Source organism: Pararge aegeria, chromosome 5 (genome assembly GCF_905163445.1).
Source record: "Pararge aegeria chromosome 5, ilParAegt1.1, whole genome shotgun sequence".
Lineage (NCBI taxonomy): Eukaryota > Metazoa > Arthropoda > Insecta > Lepidoptera > Nymphalidae > Pararge > Pararge aegeria.
This window is the reverse complement of record NC_053184.1, coordinates 4,690,869-4,717,986: the sequence shown is the minus strand read 5'-3', so window position 1 is coordinate 4,717,986 and position 27,118 is coordinate 4,690,869. Positions and strand designations below refer to the sequence as shown.

The window sequence follows — 27,118 nt, the reverse complement described above, 5'->3', positions numbered from 1 at the left end:
TCTACGTGTATGAAGGGGTACAAGGTGTAAATCCGAACATGATATTTCGTAGGAGGTTTTAGGAAGGTGAAATTTGTGCTTAAGGAATCTTAAAGAATCTATCAAATTTCTTTTTTTTTAATTTCTTATGAATACTTTATAACGACTTAGTTACCGCGAGGTATCTCTGCATCGTCGTCTAGAGTCTCATACAAGACTGAAGTGTATCGAAAATGCACCCGTATTTATATCAAAATACCCACCCGTACACATGAACATTGGCTTTGAATCAAATATAATTGTAATTATTTATAAGAGTTTACTACACAGCTGTTAAAATGCTTATCAATAAAATAAAATATCTGGCATAAATCAAATTATAGTTATCCAAAGTTTAATTAATTAACCACTTTATAAAATTACTGTTACACTTGTTTAAGTTTAATTAACAATCTTATTCTCAAAAACAGTCCGTCAGTCAAACTTAGTCGGGTGTTCGTTTTGTTGCCACATTGACATTCATTTTTAAAGTAACAATTGACAGCCAAATAGATCACATCCCCCATAAAGAGAGAAACACTTTAAATGCTATGCAAAGGACATGTCGCCCCGAGTCCATCCATCTGAGCCGTAGGTGTTAATTTTCATGTGCCTCACTTGCTCTAGCAAGAACAGACGACCACTGACGCATTCGCGACACTGATCCGCCTCTACGCTCTCCTCAGTGCAAGAACATCAAACTAAGCGGTATCGTGGACTCCACACCCTTCCCTTGAACAACCTGTCCATCTACTAGAGTCGATCGCGAGCACCCAATCTTTGCGATTAATATAAAAGTCGGCCATATTTCTCTTGGCGCAGTCTACTTACATTTCTCGTTGCGTTTGCTACTGCGCTAAGAACCTGCCTGTGGTAAACGAGGTGAATAAACTGAAGTGATAAATCACTAGATTCGCAATATCGTCAAATTATCGGGATTTTCTGATTTCTTATGTTCCTGCTACTAGTTCTTACAGTGCCTGAGCGTCTAGTTTGCTATTTTAAAATACGCATGGCTTCATTACGTGAAGAAGGTAGCCGGTTCGAATTGGATCCACAAAGCTAAATGTCGCGAGAAGTGGTAGATGTTGAAGGAGGCCTACACCAATTTGGTCCGAAAAAGGCGGAAGAAGAAGAATATTGGTTTTTCCAATCGGCAACCAAGCCTTTGAGACTTCAATACCGCCAAGGGAGCAAAGGAGTGCGGCAGATATAAGCTTGGCGGTAGTAACCCCGGACAACACCTGTCTCGAAAAGTTCTACCACTGAACGGTCATTTAAAATTTCATAAAGGAACCTGGTTAGTGCAATAATACTTACTTCCATTCCATGGGTATGCAGTGCGCTTCGGGCGGCGAGGCGGACACGGAGCCGGCGGCTGGCGCTAGCGGTGCGTCGCACAGGAAGTGGTTGTCAGCGCACACGCGCCGCGCCGCACACTGCAGCCCGCAACCGCACACGCCGTCTGCGCCGCACGCACCGGGCGCGCCGCCGCACGCTCGCCCGCCGTAGCACGGGTGCTCGCGGTCCACCTGAGTCACGATTTCTTTTATAGCAATAACTTCAATAAATAAATATACTACGACAATACACACATCGCCATCCAGCCCCAAAGTAATTGTAGCTTGTGTTATAGGAACTGAGATGACTGATGAATATTTTTATGAATAATAAACATAAATACTTATAATATACAGGTAAACACCCAGCCACTGAAAAACATTCATGTTCATCACACAAACAAGTTCCAGTTGTGGGAATCGAACCCACGGCCATGGAATCAGAAAGCAGTGTCGCTGCCTACTACGCCAGTCGGCCGTCAAACTTGGTGATGTTCTCTTTTTGAATATAACAATCGTTTATTTTCCTGGGATCATAAGTGGCCTATGTTACTCATTTAACTAACTGTATGCCAAAAATAAAGTTGTTTGGCGTTTATTTTTTTATTCATAGTAATGATTGACGGACTAAGCAGTTGTTAGAGCAAAACTGATAATCACAGCAGAACTCTTGACACAGGTATATTATTATTTTTAAATTCTATAATGCACACACAAAAACGAAATACAAAGAGAAACAAAATAGATAAAATAAAAAAAACAATAGTTCAGGTGTGCAAAGGCGGTCTTATCGTTAAAGCGTTCTCTCCCAGACGACCTTTGGCGAAAGTAGTTGGTATAAGGAACGGGTTGGTGCGGCAATAAAAAAATATGCGTAAATAAAAATATTGCAAACGAAACTACATCCTTACTAGGAGGTCTACATTTTTATTTACATCTTTTTATTATACGATCCTACCAATGTAATAAAGCTTTAGCTGTAAGGACCCTGTCTCTATTAAGTATATTCTTACCCGATGGACAGGTATAGCAGTAACCAGTCTCGCAAGGTGAGGCAACGGGGCCGCGGGAGCGTCGCGCCGGTGTAGCGGCAAACGCATAGGTGTGCGTTCGCCACCGCACAGATACAATGCGCCTCCGAACGCGGCCAACGCACCCACCCAGCCGCCTTGCCATACCACACGTCTGTAATAAATAGATCGAGTGAAATTACTGATATATTTTACTAGCGGTCCTTCGCGACTTCGCCTGCTTATAAACCACCCTAGATAGTCTTATTTTTCAAGGGGAACAACTACGCCATACTTAATTTTTTCGAAACTTTAACCGCTTACGCAACGCACGTGCGTAAAAAAAATACTCAGATTTTGAATCATTCTTCATTGGTGTCTTAGCATGATATATAGCCTTCCTCAATAAATGACCTATCCAACACTGAAAGAATTTTTCAAATCGGTCCTGTAGCTTCTGAGATCATTGCGTCCAAATAAACAAAGAAATAAACTCTTAAGCTTTATATATTAGTATAAGATGCATACTTTCAGCACCATACGGAAGGATTTCATTCTCAGTATTTTTATTCAGTACGGCATCTGGTTAGTCATGATTACAACTAGTTATTTTATTCGGGACTCCCTGCATGTTGTGTATTGGCTGAGTTTACCAACATAAATAGACTCCGGATGTATTGACAGCCCAATAACAGAAATCAATATCCCAATTCTATTCCATCAATCCATCACGACCTTTTCATCAGCATCTCTAAAGTTCCAGTTCTTCCTGAAATGGCCGGCATCAAGGCGTGGATTCAGGATTCAAAATAGTCGGTATTTAAATAACTCTAACTTTGGGGGTTCAGTTCGGACAGTGATTTGGGAACGATATATCAAACCACTTTTTAAGCAGTTCTTGCACACATGACACAGGAATCCCAGAAACTTTGAAATAACATAGTTATCTGCCCCAATGTGCGAGATCGAATGAGCGTTCAATCAACCCAGGCAACACTCACTTAAAATATTCTTAATAATTTTCTCAACCGCTACGAAAAATTAACCGGTTTTCAGGCGAAAAACCCTGGTCTGTTGATCTTACCTGTTGGGCGAGTCGAGATCCAACGCATGTATCTGGCGCGCGACCGCCCAGTATACCGTGGCACTGCTTTGTTCAACGGCCAACGCCGTCACGTTGTTTACTCGAGCAAGTTCGACACGCGAAGTGCCGTCCACGTTCGACCGCATTATGGCTCCAAGGCCTGCGTCACTCCATATTAGGATCCTGGAATATTATTCTCTGCTTCAAGTCTGACAAAATTTCCTCTGTCATTTTGTTAGGAATCTACAGGTCGTAATTTACAATATATCTGGACGAAAATTGGAATACAGGTTTTAAGACTCCGTAGAATTCTTTGTCAATGGACAATTTTGTTTGGAGTATGATCAATATCAAGCAACAGTACCTTGAATAGTAACTTGATCACAATTGCATTTCTGTCAGTTGAATCAGCCTTATTTTATGCTTAATTTGCATTGAATAGAAGCAGGCGTTACTTTGCGGAAATCCATAATATATCATGAAAAATAAGCTTAATTTGCTATACTCCGCGAATAGCGGGAGAATCTGTATGGTGTAATGTATAATTTCTTCAATCCGTATACTCCACACCAATTTTCATAATATGGATAATTTGCATTAAAAAATACAAATATATGAATCAAGACTAAATGGGACATAGTACAGTTAGTGCTCAGTATATTACCTATAGTGTTTCAAAGACTATCGAAATTCTAACTCTGATTATGTTAGAACTCAAACATACCTTTTAGTTTGATGGAAAGCCAAATGTCGTGGCATCATTTTCTCTCCTCGTAATATGACACCCATTGAAGAGTTGTTGTCGATCGATGTGGCGTTAATCGAGTCTGTGTCTAAGCAGGTCCAGTACAAGGCTCTTCCTAGTATATCCAAGACCATGTGGAAGGGTCGAGCCAGACCAGTGACTACGGTCACAGCGTCGTTGAGTGCAGAAGTGGTCGAATATGAGATCGGTACACGCCGTATGGAGTGAAACTCATCGTCCATCCAATACATATGCCTAGAACAAAAGTGTAGGGTTTTCCAGTGTACAGGCGTGATTTTATTTATTTTAATTTTTACGTCAGACTTAATGATAAAGAATTTTCTACCAGCCAACTTTTTATTACGTTGATTGCGTAAACAATGAATATTTATGCGACAGGCGCAATAGCGGTTGATTTTCTGTAATTTTTTTAAGAGTTCCTTTCCTGACTGTCTCCAAAACTTTCCGTTCAGTTCTATATGAAATTTAAATGGGAAAATTTCGGAGTAAACCCCTTTCGAACAAAACAAGAATTTTGCAAATCCGTCTATAAATGACGAAGTTACGACCGAACCGACATAATAAAACATCTTGACTCTTACAGTGTACCATTTCAAGTATACGTTTTGGCAAAGAATTTGAGTAATTATAATTGTAAGTATACTTACTTGTTGACCGGATCGTACTCGATAGCTCGCACGCTTTTTAAACCCGTTAAAGGTATAAAAGCGTCATTGCATTCTCCGTTAGCTGTCAAAATACGACCGACCGCGTTCTTCTGGGCGAAAAATAAGAATTCTTCCGGTTCTGAAACAAACAAACAAATAATAAGATAAGTAAGCATTTTATAAAATGTTTAAAAAACCTCCAACACTTATATTTCTCATTCCTCATTCCCTTTCAATAAAGTGTATATTATTCTACTAATTGATCCCTTTCATTTGTTACCCATATTGAGGGAGTTGCGAAAAAAATGTAATTAGTCATTTTGTGTTGGCGGCCATCTTGAATTTGAAATTTGTGACAGTGTTCTTCCAGTTAAACCCCTTTCTTTTGATAGCCATATTGGGGGAGTTGCGAAATAATATTATGTACTCCGCTATTTTGTGGCAGGAGCCACCTTGAGCTGATTTTCATCAAATATATTTATGAGCACTTCCAATAAAAAAAAATCAATTTTTACATGTTCATCTGTTGGGAAGCTTCGATGCCACAGACAGATACACGCGACCAAGCGCACGCAAGGAAACGTACGCAAACGCGTCAAACTAATAACACTTCGTCTGTTTGCGTCAGGGGTTCATATAATTTAAATTATACCGCACAGAATCTCCTGTTTTTCGCGGGGTATAGCAAATTTTAATCTTCTTTAAGTTACGAAAATATCATTTGCTTCAATGGTGAAGGAAAACATCGTGAGGAAACCTGCATATCTGAGAGTTCTTCATAATGTTCTCAAAGGTGTGTGAAGTCCACCAATCCGACTTGATAGCAAATAAAACTAAATTTTCATTGTATATCATGGAACTCAGCAAAAACCCCTGCTTCTATCCAAGATTTGACGCTCCCTGATATAAATGCCTGTTTTCTTTTTGCGTCCTTTTTTCTACTGAGACTGTTCTAGGTCGGTACTTACTATTTAGCTAAGTTATTGTATTGTTATGCATGAAGTAGTTAAAAATTCAAAATTTAGTTAATACAACTTGCCTGAACAGGTGAGGTTGTCTCTGTTGAGGCGATAGTGCGTGGGGCAAGCACATCGGTAGTCGTTATTCGGCAAGGGCAGGCAAAGATGTGAACAGCCACCATTATCAACGCCGCACTGGTTCGATAGTGAGTCCCGCACTCTATGATAAACTTTCAGATCTGATATGTAGTCCAACTGGTTGTGAATTGTTTTACGGTTCGTTCCGTCGCTCTTCTTCGACACTTCTATTAGGCCTATAATAATGGATAAAATAATTAAATAGAAATATAATAGTATTTATTTGCTTGAATATGTGTATAAAATGTAATAAACAATATTTTTTTCTGGTTTCAACATATTCTACCATTTCTATATCCATTAATAACAAATTAAATCCAGATTAAAAGATAAAGCTACTTTGTGCTTAACTTTTATTTTTTATTAATTTTATTGATTTTTAACAAAATATTATCATTAAAAAGTTCAAAGGAATAGCTTATACCAACAATAGAGATTTCTTCCAGCGAACTTCATTAATTCATAACTAATTTTGCGTAGTTATGAATGAATGAAGACTATTGCAAACCAAAAAAAAAGTACAGAAAAATAAGAAATAACAATAATCAAAATCATCTTGCCCTATTGAAGGCAAGAAACCGAGCGATGCGCGGCTCGTTTGAACTTTTGATTTGAAAATTGTAGAGGAAAGAAACTTATTCTCACTTTGTAAATAATAATGAATTTATATTTAATTTGAATATTTTTACAGAATGAGTTGAATATTTTTACAGAATGAGTTTTCTTTCGGGGGGGCGGAGATCATATTACAGCACGCACCTCTAACTTTTCTAAGTTATGTGCGTTTTAAGCAATTAAAATGTCACTTGCTTCAACGGCGAAGGAAACATCTTGAGACAACCTGCATGTATGGAGTTCACCAATACGTACTGGGCCAGTAGTGACTACGGCTTTAACCCCTTCTTGTGGGAGGTAACCCGTGCCCTGTATTGGACCGGTAATGGGATGATATGATGATGACGATGATGAGTTATTTAATAACGCATGAATATCGATCCCTTAAACGTACCTAACTTGAACAACAGGGTTTTTGGTACAAATTGTACCACATATGGCGCAGGAAATAAATAAAAGTTCTCACCGGTATTCCAGTCGCCCCAAAACACGCGTTCTCCATATATAGCCAGGGCGTACGGCATCGGTATATTATCAGCCAGCACTTTCCTGCCCGTGCCATTCAACATTGCGAACTCTAAAACGGGCGGGTCCAAGGCCGCCCAATATATTGTACGTTTGTCGTAGTCTATGGCCAATGCGTGCACGCGGCCCACTTGCTCGAATATGACGGTAGGAGATCCTCCGTCCATAGTGGCGCGTTTGATGCTCTTGGAGCCGAGTTCCGACCAATACATGTAGCTAAAATTGGAATATTATGTAATAGTAAATAATATTATGTGGTCGCCCCCCAATGACGACCAGACCAGACAACCTCAAACGAGTCGCTGGGAGACAGTGTGAGCCGCTTGTTTCCGTGGACTTTGATCCTACATAAGAGCTATGTCAAACAGTTGACGTCAATCGTTTGAAGAAATGATGATGAAGGCTATTGATATAACAACTCCACGCTGCTCCAAGCGGGCTTCAAATATTATTAAGACTTTCTCTATTTCAATACACACATCGTCATCTAGCCCCAAAGTAAGCGTAGCTTGTGTAATGGGTACTAAGATAACTGATAAATAATAAACATAAATAATTATAATATACAGATAAACACCCAGACACTGAATAACATTTATGTTAATCACACAAACATTTTTCAGTTGTAGAAATCGAATCCTCGGTCAGAAAGCACTACCCACTGCGCCAACCGGCTAGGGAGGCCGAAGCCTTTCGAAGCCTTCGATCCCCGATACGCACCTCTAACTTTTCGGAGTTATGTGCGGGTTAAATAACAATTGCTTCAACGGTGTAGGAAAACATCGTGAGGAAACCAGCATGCCTGAGGGTTTTGTATAATAAAGTCCACCAATCTTCAATTGGCCAGCGTGATGGTCTATGACCTAAACCCTTCTCATTATAAGAGGTGAACCGTTCTCGTAGTTAGCTGGGGATGGCATGATGATTATTGAAAAGAAATATTACTTTTAAGGCTTGAGAGATACATTATTTACTGTCTCTGACACTTATCTGTGAAACCGAAATGCTAATTGTTTTTGAGTAAACCATTGCACTAGTTTTGACTGAAAGAAATCAGATCAAGTGACTACTGTCACTTTATTCCTCACGATGTTCACCGTCGCGTATCGTAGATACTATGCACGTATCGGTCTTTTATCTTCAATAGGGTTGTCATAAGTAAACACTTAGAATGTTTTGAATTCGTTTGTATGGAAAATTAAATATGCTTATTTTGATTTAATATTTTTACAGGGTGATTCCTTATGAAATATATTTATGCACCGTTAAACAGAATTTCGTAATTCGGTTAAACGTTGTATATCTCACAACAAAATCTAACCAAACGTTCAGCAATGATGAAGGTGTTCTTATTTGCATCCTTCATTAAAACGCACACTTCTTCATATTCCAAGACGTATTTTATATTCTACTAAACATGTATTTTTAACTTAGTTCCTGAGTCTTAAATTGTTGCATAAAATAAAACAAACAGTAGCTATTCTTATTGCCATCGTAGAATAAATATATAAAATAAATATATATTTATAAAAATACACTCTCCGAAATATAAGATATATTTCGGAGAGTGTGAAGAACTGTTTGATCTAGTTCCCCCCTCGCCTTTTTACCATCGAACCTTGAGGCACCGTAAGGATCTGCATGCCTACGTGATTGATATACCGCGGACGCGTACGAAACGCTTCGCATCTTCGTTACTGCTAGGATTATCCGCACCGCTAGGATCTGGAATGCCCTTCCAGCTTCCATTTTCCCCAGTACCTACAATATGAGTACCTTCAAATCAATAGTGAATAGGCATCTTCTAAAGCGCGCTCCACCTAAGGCTGCATCATCGCTTACCATCAGGTGTCATTGCAGTCATGCGCTCGTCTATAAACATAAAAAACATACCCTTTTTTTGGATCCAAGACCACGCTCTTAGGTTTCTTCAGGCCCTGCCATATTAGCGTCCGTCTGCTGGATCCGTCAAGACGAGCCACCTCTATGCGTTGCGAAGCCGTATCTGTCCAGTAAATGTTCTGGCCGGACCAGTCTATAGCTAAACCTTAAACATTAAAAAAAAACACTAATAATAATATAAAAAAACGGCCGCGTGATCACGTATCCTACATAAAACGCGCTTTTAAAGAATAGATTTACAAATAAAGCTGATGTCGTACTATCTCATTCGAACCATATTACCGGGCAGAGATAACACTTAAAAATCTGTTCCTTACTCACACACAGTCTAAAGGTCTAAAAAGTTAAATTCAATTCTGTAAGGATCATCATATTAACACATTACCGGCCGACACGGGTCTCCTCTCACAATGAGAAGGGTTAAGGCCGTAGTCCACTACGCTGGCCGAGTGCGGATCGGTGGACTCCACAAACCTTTCGAGAAACTTAAGAAAAATAAATAAATAATAAAGTGAAGTATCATGAAAACTAAGCTTAATTTGCTATAGTCTGCGAAAAGCAGGAGAATCTGTATGGTGTAATTTTTAATTTCTTCAAGCACAAAAGTAGAATATTATACAGTTAGTTAGTCGTTAGTTTTTTTTGAGATGTGGTGCTGGAGGAGAATGTTGCGAATCCCGTGGACGGCACACAGGACCAACGCATCGATTTTGAGACAGCTTAAAATTAAAATTACAAGAAGGCTATCAACCACCTGTCTTAAGAGGATTCTCGAGTACTTCGGTCACATTGCCAGAAGAGATGGAGACAATCTTGAAAAGATAGTGGTCACTGGCAAAGTGGAAGGAAAGAGAATTCGAGGACGTAGCCCGATTCGTTGGTCGGATCAAATCCGCACTGCTCTCGACACCAAAGTACGGCTTTAAACGTTGCTCAAAGCCGAGTCAAATGGAACAAAATCGTCCAAAAAGTTGTAAGTGGAAGGGGTCACGACCCTCAGCAATGAGGAACACGACGTACAGAGAGAGTCGTTAGTTGCGTGAAATTTTCGGAAGATTGTTTGATGAAGAGCATTCAAATCTGCCAAGAGTTAAAAAAAAAAGCTGGGTGTTTTTCTGAAAAATAATACTTAGGATATAGGAGGAGGAGGAAGGTTTATATTGGAATTATACATATTAGAAAATATATACGGACGAAGTCACAGGCTAGTTTTAAGAACAGATTTATGCTATTTATGGAATTTCTTTGGCAACTTGGATAATGTTGGATAAGTCAGTGCATTTTGGAAGAATCCCACCACGAAGTCAACTGGGTTTTTTTAAATCATCATTTCGTTTTTTATCATAATCTCACTGTTTTATTACATACCTTCGACGAGGCCCATCCACTCAAGTATTTTCTCCATATTTGAACCATTTACAGAGCATCGGTTTATAGTTTTCGTTTTGCTGTCGGACCAGTAGATCTTTGACCCAGATACGTGCACCGCTAAAGCGCTGTGAAAAAAATTAAGGATGTTGAAAATTAAACAGCTTTTCATTAGAATAATTTAAGTCCTTATAAACTTTTACCATAGTTTAACTAAAAATTTATTAAATTTAATTATAATGAATTACCATTATTAGAGTTATAAAAAATAGTGACTAAAAATAGGCTACTAAGCACAGCTGATGTTGTGGTTGTCATTGCGTATTTTTTAAATGGTCACTTTGTAATTCGATACTTTCGATACCATACAAGTCGTAGTTAACTTTCACGCGTTCGAATAAGTTCGTACTTAGCAAATCACACACTTGGCACTCAGAAGGCACCTCTTACTTTTCTAGGTTATGTGCGTTTGACAAGTTATTAAAATATCACTTGCCTCAACGGTGAAGGAAAACATCGTGAGGAAACCGGCATGCCTTAGAGTTCTCGATAATGTTCTCAAAGGTGTGTGGAGTCCACCAATCCGCACTGGGCCAGCGTTGTGGGCCTACGGCCTTAACCCCTTCTCATTGTGGAAGGAGACCCGTGCTTTGTAGTGGGCCGGTAATGGGTTGATATAATGATACGAAAAATCAAGTCGAATGGTTGCTTAAATAAAGCGTAAAGTATGGACAAACAAACACACTTACACTATTATAATATTATTCTAGCTTGATAATGGAGAGTAACCCCATTTTAAACAAGTTTTTTAATTATACCTGACTTCCTTTAACTCTTTGATGGGCAAGACAGCGTCATTATTTTCACTCTCAATACTGATTCTGCCGATAACATTTTTTCTGCTGTATATAAGAAACGCTTCAGGTTCGATGCACATCTTGCGATCCTTGCCCAATTCCAAACCTGAATCGAGATAAAAATTAAATCACCAATGAGACACCCAAAAAAAAACGATTGTATACTAAAAGGTTAAAACTATCGCGCAATACCTTTATAGGTTTCTCGCAAAAAAAACAAACTATGGCAATTATTAAGTCTTAGATGACAAAACACAAAACAGTTGTGACATTTGTATTGTATCTTAACATTTAACATGAATATTTCTGACATGTTTTATGATTTTTTTTTTACTCTAATTGTTATTAAAACTTTATTACATTGCATTTAAATAAAGATCTATTCTATTCTATTCTTTTCATACCTGTTAACTGCGTTTTTATTTTGTTGATTAACTTTCAGTGTACCTAAACCATTTTACACACACACACACACACAACACACACACACACAGAGACGAAATGTTTACAATTATTTTATTATATTGATTAACTGAACTTTCAGTGGACCTATACATATTTTAAAACTACTATTACCTAGATCCATTTCACATATAAGGGATATCGTTATGGAAGAGCGAAGTCTTCTGAAATCGGTGTAGTAAGTACTGCTAATACCTAACCTTTACCTACCTTACCTACCCCTTTTTTTTGTTGGTGAGTGGACAAGCTTTATTGCTACCTCCGACCCTTGGGCAGGATGGAGGTTATGTGCGACACCCCCCTCTAAAGGGGTATACCAACCATCACAGCATGTCCCTCTTATTGGCTTTGTTAGACGCCCGGGGAACCCGTTGTATACCTCCCGGAAGCTAATTACCTAACCAAACTTATTATCTCTTTAAAACTATTAATAAATTATAATTTAACTATTTATATATATATATATTTTTTTATAATATTAATAGCGGGCAAACGAGCAAGTGGGTCACCTGATGATAAGTGATCACCGCCGCCCATAAATTTCTGCAGCACCAGAGGAGCCACCGATGCGTTGCCGACTTTTGATACCCCTGATCGGTTTCTACGAGAAATCTTACCGGAACGCTAAATCGCTTAGCGTCACGTCTTTGCCGGTAGGGTGGTTACTAGTCACGGCCGAAGCCTCCCACCAGAATAAACAAGAGAAAATTCAGAAATTATAAATTCCCAATTTGCACCTGCCATTGCTTCGCCGAGGGTTAACTTACCTATAGGACAACTGCACACAAAGTCCTGGGGCCGGTTGAAGCAGAGATGGGAGCATTCCCCGTTGTTGTCAGCGCATGGGTTGTGGCCCAGCGGCTCTCCGAGGCGAAACGCCTTGACTCCCATCATGTTAGCCATCTGTTCCACTACCGCTTGCCTCTCTAAGCCTGTTCAAATTGAAATTAATTTATTCGCCAAAAACATCTAGCTATTTATGCAACAGGGCAGATTACTGGAAACTTTTATGCAGAGGGCGCTTTGTGTTTGGTACTTGTCAGTTATCATCAGTCTAGGGTTAAAGGTCTGTGGCTATCACTAGGTATATATAAAAACTTATACATACGCGAATTTTTATATGTAATTTCTTTCTTTTTATTCAATACTTCAAAAAACATGCTTTCTCGTGATGTACACAACGATTCACTGTGTTATAAATTAAAACAAAGTGGTGCACAAAATGCATCTATGACCAGAGAAATAAATTAATATAAATCAATTAAACAAGAACAAATACAATATGTTTAATATGAATATTTAGCATGACCGCATACATTTTCCAAATTCAATCACTACAGAAAAAAAAATATTACAGCGCAAATAAATAGTAATTAAAAAATTAAAATGGAGCGTCCTTTTTGATACTAAACTTCTTTGGTGTTCTCCAATCATGTATTAGTAATAGGGGGAAAAATACATTCTTTTTTTAGATAAAAAGTAATATAATAATATGATTCTATTTTTAAATTTCGGTATTGTGTTCACAAAGAGCTGGCTTATTTAGCCCAACGGGTAAGTTTAGCAATTCAAAGGGGCAGTAGCGCCAGCATTTTGGGTACTGTCCATAAGTGAACAGTAAGACGGCATATATTTATTGTAAATATTAATTATTATAAAAATATATTTTTCGTTGGTTTCTTAATAAAGAGTTTTAAGCTAAAAAAAAAAGTTCATAAAGTACCTCAATATAATTAGCTATGAAGTTTATAATTCGAATTTTACCATACGAAAGTAGATAAATGTTGTATATTAATGCAACTTTGATCCAGATCTATAATTCTACAAAAAAAAAAAAAAAACTGGACGAAATTTAAAATTTCTTTCTAGAGTAGAATTAAAAAGTACAATCAACAATGGTCTGAACTTCATTGAGGCTCAAAAGCACTGTCTACCCTATAAATTTTACACAATTCAAGGGGAATTCGTGCTTAATGCCTAACCTGTGGAAAACCTGTACACGCCACTGCAATTTAGAAATTATTAGTACCATGCAATTGGTCGCCATCTTAAGAACGCAGCAACTACTTCGGAAGATCGTTAAAATGAAAGCTGTACCTGTATTCTTGTTGATTCTGTCCAAAGTCCGCCGCTGCATATCCGTCCAATACAAGTGCTGGCCGAGCAATGTCAATCCGAAGATGTGTAAGATATCGCTACTGTGCAGTTCTCGTCTGTCCGTTCCGTCCATGTTACAGACCTGGAATAAACTCATCATCAGCATTGTTAAGAGCGTGACATCTTTATAAACCCATTACCGGTTCACTACAGGGCACGGGTCTCGTCATAGATACGAAGGTTTTAGGCTGTAGTCCACCACGCTGGCCCAGTGCGGTTTGGTGGACAATCTTGTAATTGATTGCTGCCATTGCTGGATCGACGAGGAAAGCTGAACTCACTTTCAGCTAACTTTACTTTCTGTATAATTTATAATTTTGTGTGCAATAAAGTATTTCTCCTTCTTTTTAATATTATATGCGAAAGTGTGTGTATTAACCATGCTCGGGACTATCGCTGCACCGACTTTGATAAACTTTGTTAGCTTGTATCTAGGTTTAAAGACATTTATTCGCGAATGAATCATTTTCACTAAATTTGAAGTTATAATTAACATAAATAAGTGGTAATATATTATATGGTTAGTGTGCTACAAAACTAATAACAAACTTTAGTACGAATATAAACGGTGGCGGCTTTATAAGAAATTTAAATAATGGTTTTTGAAGCTTATTTTGAAATGATTCCTCGCAAAAAATCTCTCTTTAGCTAGACTATTATATAGAAGGGTTCCCTCAACCTGTATAGTTTTACCGCCATATTTAGTTTATCTTGGGTAACCTCAATTTTTAATACACGAAATAGGTATCCAGTATCTGTGTATACATAATTACTTTACACAGGATACTTTTTATCAGGATCCGCTCTAGCCCATACAGCGCCCGGATGCAATTAATTACCTACAGATATTTTAATCAGCCGACAAAACAATTTGGGTTTTTTACGCCGATGGTGCCGGATGCAATAACCCGCTAGTATCTATAATGTTTAGTCAGATTCCACGTTGCATAAGTAGAGGGGAAAATGACCAAATTGTTTACATTTTTGAAGGAGCCGCAGGGTTTATGGGGCCCCCGTATCTCACGAAAGGCTTGCGACATACGTAAATCTTGCAATCTTTGTATTGGATAGAAGCGTTACTTTGCGGAATACCATGATATATTATGAAAATTAAGCTTAAATTGCCATACCACGAAAGGCAGGAGAATCTGTATGGTGTATGTAATTTATAATTTTTTCAATCCTTATACTCCATTCGAAACAGATCTTCGGCTATGTACCCTGTTGTGTACGCACGTTTCGCTCCGAAACCGGAGCATCGACTCGGGAGGTTTGACTTTATGACTTTACAATGAATAGTTGTTAAGAATCTTGTGAAGAAATTATTAATAACACCTTTCTCCCGCTTTTCGTGGAGGTACTCCAGGTATAGCAAATTATGCTTTATTTTCATAATATGTAATCTTTTGTATTTTTTAAGCAATGATCGCGAGATTTACGCTTGCCGCAAGCCTGTTGTGAGATACGTAATGATGCGCCTTGCGATCTTCTCCAGGCGTCGGCTAACACGGGCGCAAGGTCTTTTGTTGGAGGTGCGTGCCGGGGATCTAACTCTGTCCCTTCGAGAGGGCGGCCGACACTCTAACCACAAGGCTATTAGTTATTATAAATGTAAATTTGAGTCATCTAAATTTTCGCTCATCGATGTCAAATGCAGTTTTCACACTTCGCGCGTGAACTACGTTGTAACTTGACGGCCGATTGGCGAAGTGGGCATCGACCCTGCTTTCTGGGTCTAAGGCCGTGAGTTCGATTCCCACAACTGGAAAAATGCTTGTGTGTTGAACATGAATATTTTTCAGTGTCTGCAGGGCTAGCGCGGTCAGGAGACAAAAATTATATCCCCCTATCAATTATATCTCCTAATATATAAAGTACGGGAATGTGGAATAAGAGAAGTTTACCCCCGTTTATTATTACACATATATATTTTTTTTAATATACTAGGACAGTATTTAGGGCTGGTGATAAATATTAAAAAAACGAAGGCCATGCATATTCATTCTGCTCACAATAAAGCAGAATATAAAGCTCATATAGTTGCGCATGCGCACGACTGCTTGCACGGCAGGATACAACATTGCATTTGTACCCATATAGATATGGTTGAGGAGCATATGTATATTGGTCTCAAAATTGACTTTCGTTTTAGTTTGCAACCCCATATAAACTATATTTGCGAAAGGCTGAGAGCTATATTAAGTAGGTTATACATACTCAAATATAAACTTCCTTACAAGACGCTGAGATTACTATACTTGGCACTAGCAGACTCAATAATTGGATACGGTCTGAGTAGTTATGGTAGAACATATAAAACATATATTACCCGAATATACAACCTACAACTAAAAATGTTAAAAACCATAGTACCTAAAAAAATCAAACTAAAATACTCAAAGGAATGCCATGAATTATTCACATATTGTAAATTATTGCCAGTGCAGAGCCAAGTTACGTTAGCTGTACTTAAGGAAGAATTTGGTAATATACAACATCTTAGACGTAAAGGGCGAGATGGTAATTTTCGGAAACTGCCTAGTTATAAAAAGTTAATTTCTACCGAAAACACATAATGTGTACGAAAGAAGGAATTATAAATACATATTACCCAAAATATTTGAAGATCTCCCACCTGCTTTGCAATGTGTAAATGGAAAAAAACATATTTTTAAGAAATTGTAAAAGACATTTTTTAGCTAATAGTTCAAAAATGCCACTGTTTGATTAAGATTGTTCAAATATTTTTACATTAAGATTAAGTAGTTGAATAAATTTTTTCTTTTTTTTTTTTAGATATACACTGCGAACCTGCCATCCCCACCATAAACGCATAGTTTCTAAGGGGATGGATAATTATGTTGGAAATATATTTGTAACTTTTTATTTTGAACTGAAATATAATGAGTTGTTTATTATTGAGCGTGTTTAAGGAGCTGCTCATGAGAACCTATTTATGCAACTTATCATTAAAACGCAAACTTTATCAGCCAACAAGTTTAACCCTTTAACAACAATTTTTGAAATTTTTAATAAACCATTATATGATATATTCTGAATACCGTGTATATATCTTGTATATTCTATGCTACTCTATTCTATAAATCTGTCAGATATTACCTACAGCCCCAACGGCCGGACGTAGAAATTTTAAATTTAGAAGGATAATTAGAATTTTTGAAATTTTTAATAAACCATTATATGATATATTCTGAATACCGTGTTTATATCTTGTATATTCTATGCTACTCTATTCTATAAATCTGTCAGATATTACCTACAGCCCCAACGGCCAGACGTAGAAATTTTAAATTTAGAAGGATAATTAGAAGGAATAGAATAGTAGTGATGGCAAAACTGAATACCAATCAATGCAAAAACATCAGCAGTCGAACATGCTCACTACTGGACCAACGAGGCGGTATAAATATATTCGCAGACATACCTTTTCCAGTCTAATTGTCTCCAGTTAACGACCTTGATATGAATTAGCATTATTACAATGTACAGAATGCTAATTGACCATCTTATATGGCTGTCAGAATGACAGCAATAAATATAATTGAATTATAATGGCGGTGCGATTTCTCCATATCGATATTTTGAAATACTTGAACAAATATCAGCATTATATCGCGCACAGGCGTAAACATTTGTGAGTACACCGCGGAACGAAACGAAAAAAAAAAAAAAAAAAAAAGTACACACATCGCCATCTAGTCCCAAAGTAAGCGTAGCTTGTGTTATGGGTACTAAGACAACTGATGAATATTTTTATGAATAATATACATAAATACTTAAAATATACATATAAACACCCAGACACTGAAAAATATATACATGCTCATCACACAGACATTTTCCAGTAGTGGGAATCGAACCCACGGCCTGGGGCTCAGAAAGCATGATCGCTGCAAACTGCTCCAATCGGCCGTCGATATTATTTGGATATTATTTCCACTTGTGTGCCAGCGCTCTGAGAGTTGATAAAGCTGTGGAAGAAGATAACTTTATATCCTTTCCCCAGGGATTGTCTCCTGCCCATGCTAGCCGTGCTGGTTGTTTATATGTTGTATCATAAGTATTTGTGTATATTACTCATTAAAATATTGATCAGTCATCTCAGTACCCATAACACAAGCTACGCTTTACTTTGGGGCTAGATGGCGATGTGTGTACTGTCGTAGTATATTTATTTATTTATGTTACTTCAGACTATAATGTATCTATGTGACGGCCGATTGGCCCAGTAGGCAGCGACCCTGCTTTCTGAGTCCAAGGCCGTGGGTTCGTTTCCCACAACTGGAAAATGTTTCTGTGATGAACATGAGTGTTTTTCAGTGTCTGGGTGTTTATATGTATATTATAAGTATTTATGTATATTATTCATAAAAATCATAATTCATCAGTTATCATAGTACCCATAACACAAGCTACGCTTACTTTGGGACTAGATGGCGGTGAGTGTATTGTCGTAGTATATTTATTTATTTATTTATCTCTATTCTAAATTTAAAGAGGACGTCCATCAACCTCAAAAACTTTCTCGTTTGTAGTATTAGTTGGAAGGATACCACAGGGCACGTGTCTCCTCCCACGATGAGAAGGGGTTAGGATTGGTAGACTCCGAACTCCCTTAAGAACGTTATGGAGATCGAGACTTCTCACACCAAATCCTACATCCAATCCAAAGATCCAAATCCCCACGATGTTTTCCTTCGACGTTGAAGTATATATTTTTAAACTGAAATTGCTGCACCAACCCGTTCCTTTGTTTTTTCCTACCGTCAAAGGGCGTCTGGAAGAGATCGCTTTAGTGATAAGACCGCTTTTGCACGCTCTATTTTATTTTCTTAGTTTCTTCTGTATTTGTGTTTAATTTCTATAAAATGTGTGTGTGCAATAAACAAGCAAACAAGTGATATTTTAATTTCTTTAAACGCAAATAGGTTACAAAAGTCAGAGGTGCTTGCTAGGATTCGAACACGGCCCCCCGGAACTGAAGCCGAAATCCGAACCACTAGGCTATCAGCGATAGTAGGATACAATAATAATACATTAATATAAACGTGCGTACCTCAATTTTGTGCGTTCTTGCATCGCCCCAGTATAACTTATTAGCCGCTGTGTCTAAAGCAATCCCATTGGGCCACGTCAGCTTTTCCGATACCAGCAGTATACGATTGGTCCCGTCCAGGTTGGCCCGTTCAATCTTCGGCTTCTTCTCGTTCCAATCCGACCAGAACATCCAACCGGCCGTTGGGTGTAGTGCTATTGCACGCGGATAGTATAGGTCGTCGTGGATTATGATCTTTAATTCAGAGAATAAAAAATAAAAATTCTTAATAGGAGACAATGTCACGCTGCTCCAATGTCTGTTGGTTGGCTTTACTGGAACTGGAACTAACGGTTTACGTTAACGGGTTACGGTGTATACCACAGTTAGTTTCCTTACTCCAGCCGGGTCTCATAATGCTTTATATAAAATAAAAATGGTTGTTGGTTTATGGACGGTAATTTTACGTGATAACGGTCGCCCGAGTACAAGTGAGACAGGGCGATCGTACCTCTCTATCGCTTTTTCAGCGCTGTCTCAGGCGGAACGTGACAATGAGTCATGCTTTTTCGTGCTTGCAGCCGGCGCCATAATAAATACATAAAAACTCTAGCAAGACTGGGAACCAAACCTCGTGATCCTTATTTGAAAATTCTGACCACTGGACTCTTGAGGCAGCCTTTTTTATTTATTCCACTACAAGTTAGCCTTTGACTGCAATCTCACTTGCTGGTAAGTGATGATGCAGACTAAGATGGTAACGGGCGAACCGCTAACAGCGGTATGGCAGTTATAATAGGTTGGGGAAATAGTATGTATGAACTTGTAATAAAATCTCTTTGGTTATACTATTTGTACCTGGCTGGTTTTGGTATCATTAAAAGTTTTAATTTTAAAGAAGACCTTTTTACATACATAATTTTTTTATATACTACATACTCTAGTTAAATGTAAATAAACAATATTAAAAAATGCAAAGAAACTTTTTCCCCAACCTAATATTAAACTCATACTCCTATTCGGTTTCTACGCCAAATCGTACCGGAACACTAAATAGCTTAGCGGCACGTCTTTATCGGTAGGGTGGTAACTAGGTATGGCGGAAGCTTCCAACCTGAACAGAACAGAGAAAATTCAGAAATTATAATTTCCAAAATTTCCTCCGCAGGGGATCGTACCCGGAACCTCCCACCTAACTCCACAGCGCTCACTCACCTCACCGCTGCGCCACAGAGGTCATCAAAAAAGCCTATACCTATTCTGTTTAATCTAGTTTTTGTTTCCGCAGAACTAACCTTCCTCGCACTACCATCCAGCCTAGCAACAGTGATAGTATCAGACACTGGGTCCGTCCAGTATATGTTCCTCGCGAGCGGATCTATCGCTATGCTGTCGGGCACGCCGTTGCTGTGTATGACCACAGTCTGCTCACTTCCATCCAACCGTGCACGGGATATTGTTTTGGACTGAAATACATATAATTGTTTTGAAGACCTCTCTGTAAAACTAAGGTTATATATTTGTTTCTTCTCCAGTATTTATAGCTCATCATAATATACAACGTGTAACCAAATTACGAAATAATATTGAAGGATGCAGAAGTATATTTCATAAGGAATCACACTGTAAAAATATTAAATCAAAAGAAGCATTTTTTTTTCTTCATACAAACGAATTCAGAATATTCTAAGTGTTTACTTACGACAACCCTATTGAAGATAAAAGACCGACACGCGCATATTACCTACGCTACGCGACGCGTACCTAATAAAGTAACAGGAATCACATGATTTTAAGTTTTCATGTGAACTGATTTGTTACAGTAAAAATTAGGGCAGTGGTTAACTCAAAAACTATTAGGTTTTCGGTATCACAGATAAGTCTCAGAGACAGTACATATTATACCTTTAAAGCATGTTAAGTATTATTTCGGTTTTCATTTACACGTTGTATAAACCAGCACAAGCGATGTGTTCAATACAATCAAATATCCCATTGTTATAGGAGTTGGATGGAATGTGTTTTGTGGAGATGATATTCAAAAATTCTAATTCAAAATTTCTTTATTCATGTAGGCCTATCACAGGCACTTATGGAGCGTTCATACATATTTATTTTTACGACGATACTCACACACCGCCATCTAGCCCCAAAGTAAGCGTAGCTTGTGTTATGGGTACTAAGATAAGATAAATATATATGAATATATATTTTTTTATGAATATAATACACAAATACTTACAATATACAGATAAACACCCAGACACTGAAAAACAGTAATGTTCATAACACAAACATTTTCCAGTTGTAGGAATCGAACCCACGACCTTGGACTCAGAAAGCAGGTTCGCTGCCCACTGCGCCACTCGGCCGTCATCCGAGGGTTCCAAACGCGCCCTGGTCTAAGAGCCCACAACAAACTTAGCCGGGTAATTTTTTTTTTGTTATCACCATCTCACAGTTTATTTATATTAAGCTATGAGGTTAGAGCAATTCACACCCAAGCTTTTTTATCGTTCAAGTAATCCTTAATATTATAATAGGAAAAACGTTCATCGAATATTTTTTAGTTGTTGTTGAAAAGGCTTACCTGACTGTCAGCCCAATAAATGTATTCACTTTTCGGATCAAAGTCAACAGTGAGAGCTCTCTTTAAATCCTTTAAGGGCAGTGTGTAGGGTGTGAAGTCCGGTGAATCTAGTGAAATCTTGGATATGACAGACCGCTGGGCGACTAAGAGCATAGATTGTGGCGTGTTGTAGCATGTTGTGTTGCTTCCTTCTTTTAACTTTACGCCCGTTGGACAGGCACAAACGTAACCTGGAAACAAGATTGAAACTAATAACATATTTACTGGTTTAAATATAAACTAATGAAATTAAAGGTTAATTTTTACTGATATAGACGATTATGCTGTTTTTTTTATAATCACTACAAGTCTTTCTTGACTAAAATAACACCTGATCTAAGATAGAAGCGGGCTAACGTGTGACGGCTAACAAGGCGTATGGCAGTTAAATGAAACAGATACCCCTTATCTGTTTCTCCGCGGCAGCGTACCGAAACGCTAAATTGCTTGGGGGCACAACCATGCAGAACATGCCGGGGTTGACCTGGTGACCGTCTTATTATAAAAACCCTGTAAATTGTCTATCTGAGATATTTTGATGATAATCAGATACAGTGTATTTATTCGAAGGTTTGGGTCATCACAGCCACTCATGTAACATCCCTTTCGAACAACAAATAATCCGAAAATTTATTTACTAATTTGAGGTGGCACCACAATGGAATCTTACACTGTCTGAAGATCTAGGATCACCCCTGACAGTCTTACCTGGAGGATTAGGTGCTAATAGACATAAATGCGAACATCCCTCATTGTTTTTGCAAGGGTAGTCTCCAGTAGGCATCAGCTGCCGGCTTTTGTCATATACTTTAATGTCAACCGGTACTGGGTCAGACTTAATCAGCTCTTTTATAGCTCCATTTGTTGATATGTCCCATGAATATATACCCCTGTTGGAAGAAATATTAGATGATTAAGTGGACTAATAAACTATTGGAAATCAAGCATTGGAGGCACTATTATTTATTTAAACTCTTTATTTGTACTCCACTACACAGTAAGGAAGATGAAGGACTAATATAGAGAAACACAAAGACTGGTGTAGAGTACAAAAGGAGGCCTTATCACTTAGAAGCGATCTTTACCAGGCAACCTTTGGATTAGGAATAGAGCGAGAACAAATAGGTGGTGTAAAATTATTATAAACCTACATTCAAAACATTTAAGTGTTTACTTATGAGAACCCTATTGAAGATAAAAGACCGACACGCGCATAGTATCAACGCTATGCGACGCGTACCTTTTAAAGTGAAAGGAGTCATATGATTTTAATTTTGTTATTAAAATACAGTAGTTTATAGAATAGCAGTATTATCTTACCATGTCTTCCAATCAGTCCAATATAGTTTCTCATGAAAATAGGCCAATGCATATGGATATTTCAAACCGTCTTTTACTATTCGCGCTCGTTTTTCGCCATTAAAGTCAATCATATCTACAAACTGTAGCTTGGCATCAACCCAGTAAATTAAATTGTTATTATAGTCTATAGTGATTCCATTGGGCCAGAATATATTATCCTTTACTATAACTTTACGTGTTGCTGGATCACCATTCATACCAGCTCTTTCAATTTTGGGTATTTCACCCCAATCTGTCCAAAACATTAACCTGTAATAAATAATATGTATATATGAATACATTTCAAATGTATGAAAAGCAAACAAACTGCCAAAGGCCCTTGGTAAACTAAACTCAGTGGCATGCATACAGGGTATGCACTATGCAGACTTATGTTATACAATGAACAAAATCTCATGTAAAAGTTTAAAAAAAAACTTGAGGATAGGCATTGTACGAGTTACAAGAACCCTAAACTTAAGTTTTTATACTGGAGATTTTTTCGATTTAATTATGTAATAAATAATTATGTTAAAAATTGTCTGCACATAAAAATTTACAATTTACTAAATATATATGTTGAGGATATAAACATATGCCCAACAAAGGTTTGTATTTCCATGTGTGTTTGAGTTTCTTTATTCCACCATAACTTTAAATTCTTTATATTTAAACTTTATATATAAACAGGTATGGATATATGAGGTATCACTAGGATCCATACACCTTTCCAAATGACAATGTATGTAACGCTTTGAGAAAAGTCAATATGAAAGTGTTACATTTCAGTAAATTTTAAAATTCTTATGATATATCGCCAATCATTTAAGCATTAAGGATAGAGCAAGAGTTGTTCAGAATGTGATAGAAATAGCTTGAGATGGGGATGATGCACAAACTTACCCCTCCTTAGGAACTAGAGCAATAGCCCTGGCCAGGTCTACTTCTGTCCAAAATAAAACTTTTCTATATTTGTGTTCTATACTTATTACTTCTATTCTATTAGTTTCTCCATCTGTCCAATAGATTTTGTCTGTGTACCAATCTATTGCAATACCAGTAGGAGTAATTATGCCTTCTGATACTATCCTCATCTGAAAGTTTTACATAAAATGAATAGAGAGCATCTTTTAATGTGGTGTGATTAGTTGTCTGGTGAAAAAATATTGAAGGTCCTGAAGAATTTTTTGCAGTATAATTTCTATAGGGTTATTTGTTCACTAAAGTGTTAAATCATAAGTTATGCCAAGAATGACTGAATGAATGAATACTTTTTTGCTATACACAACCAACACCACCATAAAAGAAAAAATACCCAATAATAAGAACACATAGAGCAAGTTATATAGAGGATACAATTTGGTGCTAAGTGCACATAGATGCTAAGTATGTGATGTGAAATGACTGTTATAACTGACAAGCCTTTTATTGCAATATGTAGACACAAAATTGTATTGGTATTTTCACAAATCAGCATTCATCATCATCATCATCAACCCATTAAAGAGCACCACAGGGCACGGATCTTATTTAAGCTGGCCAAGTGTGGTAGACTTTGTGTGGAACTCTCAGGCAGGAAGGTTTCCTGACAATGTTTTCCTTCACCATTAAAGCAAGTAGTATTAAATTGCTTAAATTAAAAATTGCACATAATTCTGAAAAGATAGTGTTGGTGGGAATCAAAATAGACTATCATCACTTTTTTCAATCAGCATTAACCTTTTTAATATTAAGTGTAGATAACAATACCATTGATTTATATACATACTTTTTCTCCAGAATGTGTATTGTTGTACTCCATACATTGTATCAATTCCGCAGTCTGATCCGACCAGCATATTAAATTCTTTTTACACAGGAAGTCAACAGCGGAACCTTGCTCCAAACCTTTGATTATTGCATTAATTTTTCCAGATTTTGATATATTTGCCACTCGTATATCGGATGCAGTTGAATACAATAATACTGGATTATTTATGCTTGAACTTGAGTAGTAACCTGGTAAACAATATTGTTACAGTAAATTTATAAAGTCTGTAAATAATTAAACTTTTGATAACTATAAATTCATATTTGCCAGATATTTATGTTCATGACATTGAGTTGGTGGGTATTTTGATATAAATACAACTGCATTATCGATGCACCGCAATCCTACCTGGACTCGAACAATGCAAAGATACCTCCAGGTGTCTTAGTCATTTATGAATATATTAATTACCAGCAATTAATACAGTGAATTATAATTGCTGGTTTGGTTTCACCTCCGTCACTTATGAATCGAAGCATGATGTTATATAGCCAAGCAACTTTTGATTTGACCACAACCCTCCTGGCTTAATGGTGAGCACTGTGGTCTTAAAAGTGGGATAAGGTTTAAGCCCGGCAGAGAAAATTTAGAATTTAGATTTACTGAATCTTTCTTGGCCTACTCTGGCGGGAGGCCTGGCTTGGCCCTACCAATCTCCCTACAAAAACATGCCGACAGCTATTAAGCACAGGTTATTGTTATTTCTATACTAGTAACAAGTTAACCCGTTACCATCTTGAACTTAATGCATATAAACTACAACGTTATTATTGCCTGAGAATTTGAGCAAGTAAATTATCAAATCTTATATTTTTCTATATCTTAGAGAGTTCACTTGTATATTTTTTTGTATTATTATGAGGCAGTTATTCAATTAGTAAAGCCGTCGTCGTCGAATACGAAATACCACTGCATTACAGCTCATAAGCCTGATACGAAAATAGTTTTGCGTTCCTCTATAAAAGAAAAAAAAAAGAAAATAAAGTTTCAACTAGTTTCAAGTATTAGGTACCCACCTTTTAGTTGCAAAAACATCAATAAACAAAACACATGAATAACATTCTGTATTATTTTGTCAGCTTGAACTATTCTTCGGCGCTTCGTCATAATGAAAACAAATGACTCCGAACAAACGACTCATGGGTCCGAAGTATTTAATATTGCACATAAACATATAAGGCACGGGTAGGAATTTTATTATACTTAATAATTAATTAATGATGTAGGTACACAGATTTAAACTACTACACTATCCATTTCAGATTTTTTTAATGAAATTCAACAAGGGAAATAGAGAAAAGATAACAACAAACAAAGTTCTAGCCACAGCCCACAGATCACAGGATAACATAGAGTGAATAATAAGCCGGCGGCTGCGGAGATCACGCTCGGCCAAAAGGCAGCCCGACAGTAATTTCGTAAACATCTAAAATGTATTTATATGGTCTTTTCGTAATATGAAATGATTGCCCAGTGAATATTTTTCTAAAATAATAATTATTACCTTTGTTTCCCAACAAATAAAACTTCAAAATAATCGTATTTTTAATCTGTGGTGTGGTTTCGTTGGGACTATGGAGGGTAGAGGTAAGGAGAGTCATCTGTGTATATGAAAAAGTGTCGTCAAAATGTATTAAATTAGGATGGCGCCACATTTGCATCAGGGTAACTCTTAAAAGAAGCGCCAAATATAAATATTGTTAGAGTAGGCTTGAAAAATAAACAAGGAAGTATGGAGATACAAGGAAGTAAGGTTATATTTACCACAATATTTTGTACAACGTAAGTTGTTGAAATTCTCAATAATTAACTACTTTAGTCGATAATGACATTAATTTTTTTAACTCTGCATACTTCAATTCATCTACGATTGCTACATTCATACCATACCCTGTGCATCCACCAGCGCCATTGTGGAGGATTTTTGAACTGTTATTTAGCGCATACACTGGACACTTTTTCAACTTTTCTCCCATATAAGATAACTCTGCTTACCTCTACCCTCCATAGTTGGGACTGAACTCCCAACGAAACCCAGTGTGGGTATAGTGATACAAAATCAAAGCAAACATTAGTGATAGCTTTCTTTCAATGATTACTACTTTTGCTTTTTTGGCTTTTAGGTGTATTATCAAAATTAAGCTTAATTTGCTATGCTTTTCGCGGAGTATAGCAAATTAAGCTTAATTTTGATAATATATCATGGATTTCCGCAAAGTAACGCCTGCTTCTATCCAAGCTTTTAGGTGTGCCAAATCGGAACGTTGTACTTCGCCAATGACACGTTTACTTGGAAGATCCACAAAGGAGATTTAAAAAACAAATGTATAGAAATAGGTACTGCACTATACTTCTAAAGTTCTAATATACTAATAGCTAAGTATAGTTTTCCAAAATTAGGCGTACTTACGTAACGGTGTGTGGTCTTTGGTTA

General features: G+C 37.3%; 1 protein-coding gene across 1 annotated transcript in view; it reads right to left on the bottom strand.

Annotated features, from left to right (window-relative positions):
• Positions 1-26,074, bottom strand: part of LOC120623665 (low-density lipoprotein receptor-related protein 6) — a 33,988-nt gene extending 7,914 nt beyond the window's left edge. Inside the window, exons 1-20 of the mRNA XM_039889828.1 lie at positions 25,701-26,074; positions 24,643-24,872; positions 23,778-23,968; positions 22,854-23,144; positions 22,242-22,423; positions 21,495-21,724; positions 20,200-20,370; positions 18,926-19,159; positions 13,789-13,930; positions 12,459-12,623; positions 11,191-11,335; positions 10,373-10,500; positions 8,996-9,149; positions 7,044-7,318; positions 5,905-6,138; positions 4,866-5,004; positions 4,177-4,452; positions 3,453-3,635; positions 2,372-2,543; positions 1,339-1,550 (exon numbers count right to left, since the gene is read on the bottom strand). Coding sequence (XP_039745762.1) covers positions 1,339-1,550; positions 2,372-2,543; positions 3,453-3,635; positions 4,177-4,452; positions 4,866-5,004; positions 5,905-6,138; positions 7,044-7,318; positions 8,996-9,149; positions 10,373-10,500; positions 11,191-11,335; positions 12,459-12,623; positions 13,789-13,930; positions 18,926-19,159; positions 20,200-20,370; positions 21,495-21,724; positions 22,242-22,423; positions 22,854-23,144; positions 23,778-23,968; positions 24,643-24,872; positions 25,701-25,791 — 3,845 coding nt within the window. The 5' untranslated portion in view covers positions 25,792-26,074. The remainder of the gene's footprint in view (positions 1-1,338; positions 1,551-2,371; positions 2,544-3,452; positions 3,636-4,176; positions 4,453-4,865; positions 5,005-5,904; positions 6,139-7,043; positions 7,319-8,995; positions 9,150-10,372; positions 10,501-11,190; positions 11,336-12,458; positions 12,624-13,788; positions 13,931-18,925; positions 19,160-20,199; positions 20,371-21,494; positions 21,725-22,241; positions 22,424-22,853; positions 23,145-23,777; positions 23,969-24,642; positions 24,873-25,700) is intronic.
• Positions 26,075-27,118: the final 1,044 nt, after the last annotated feature.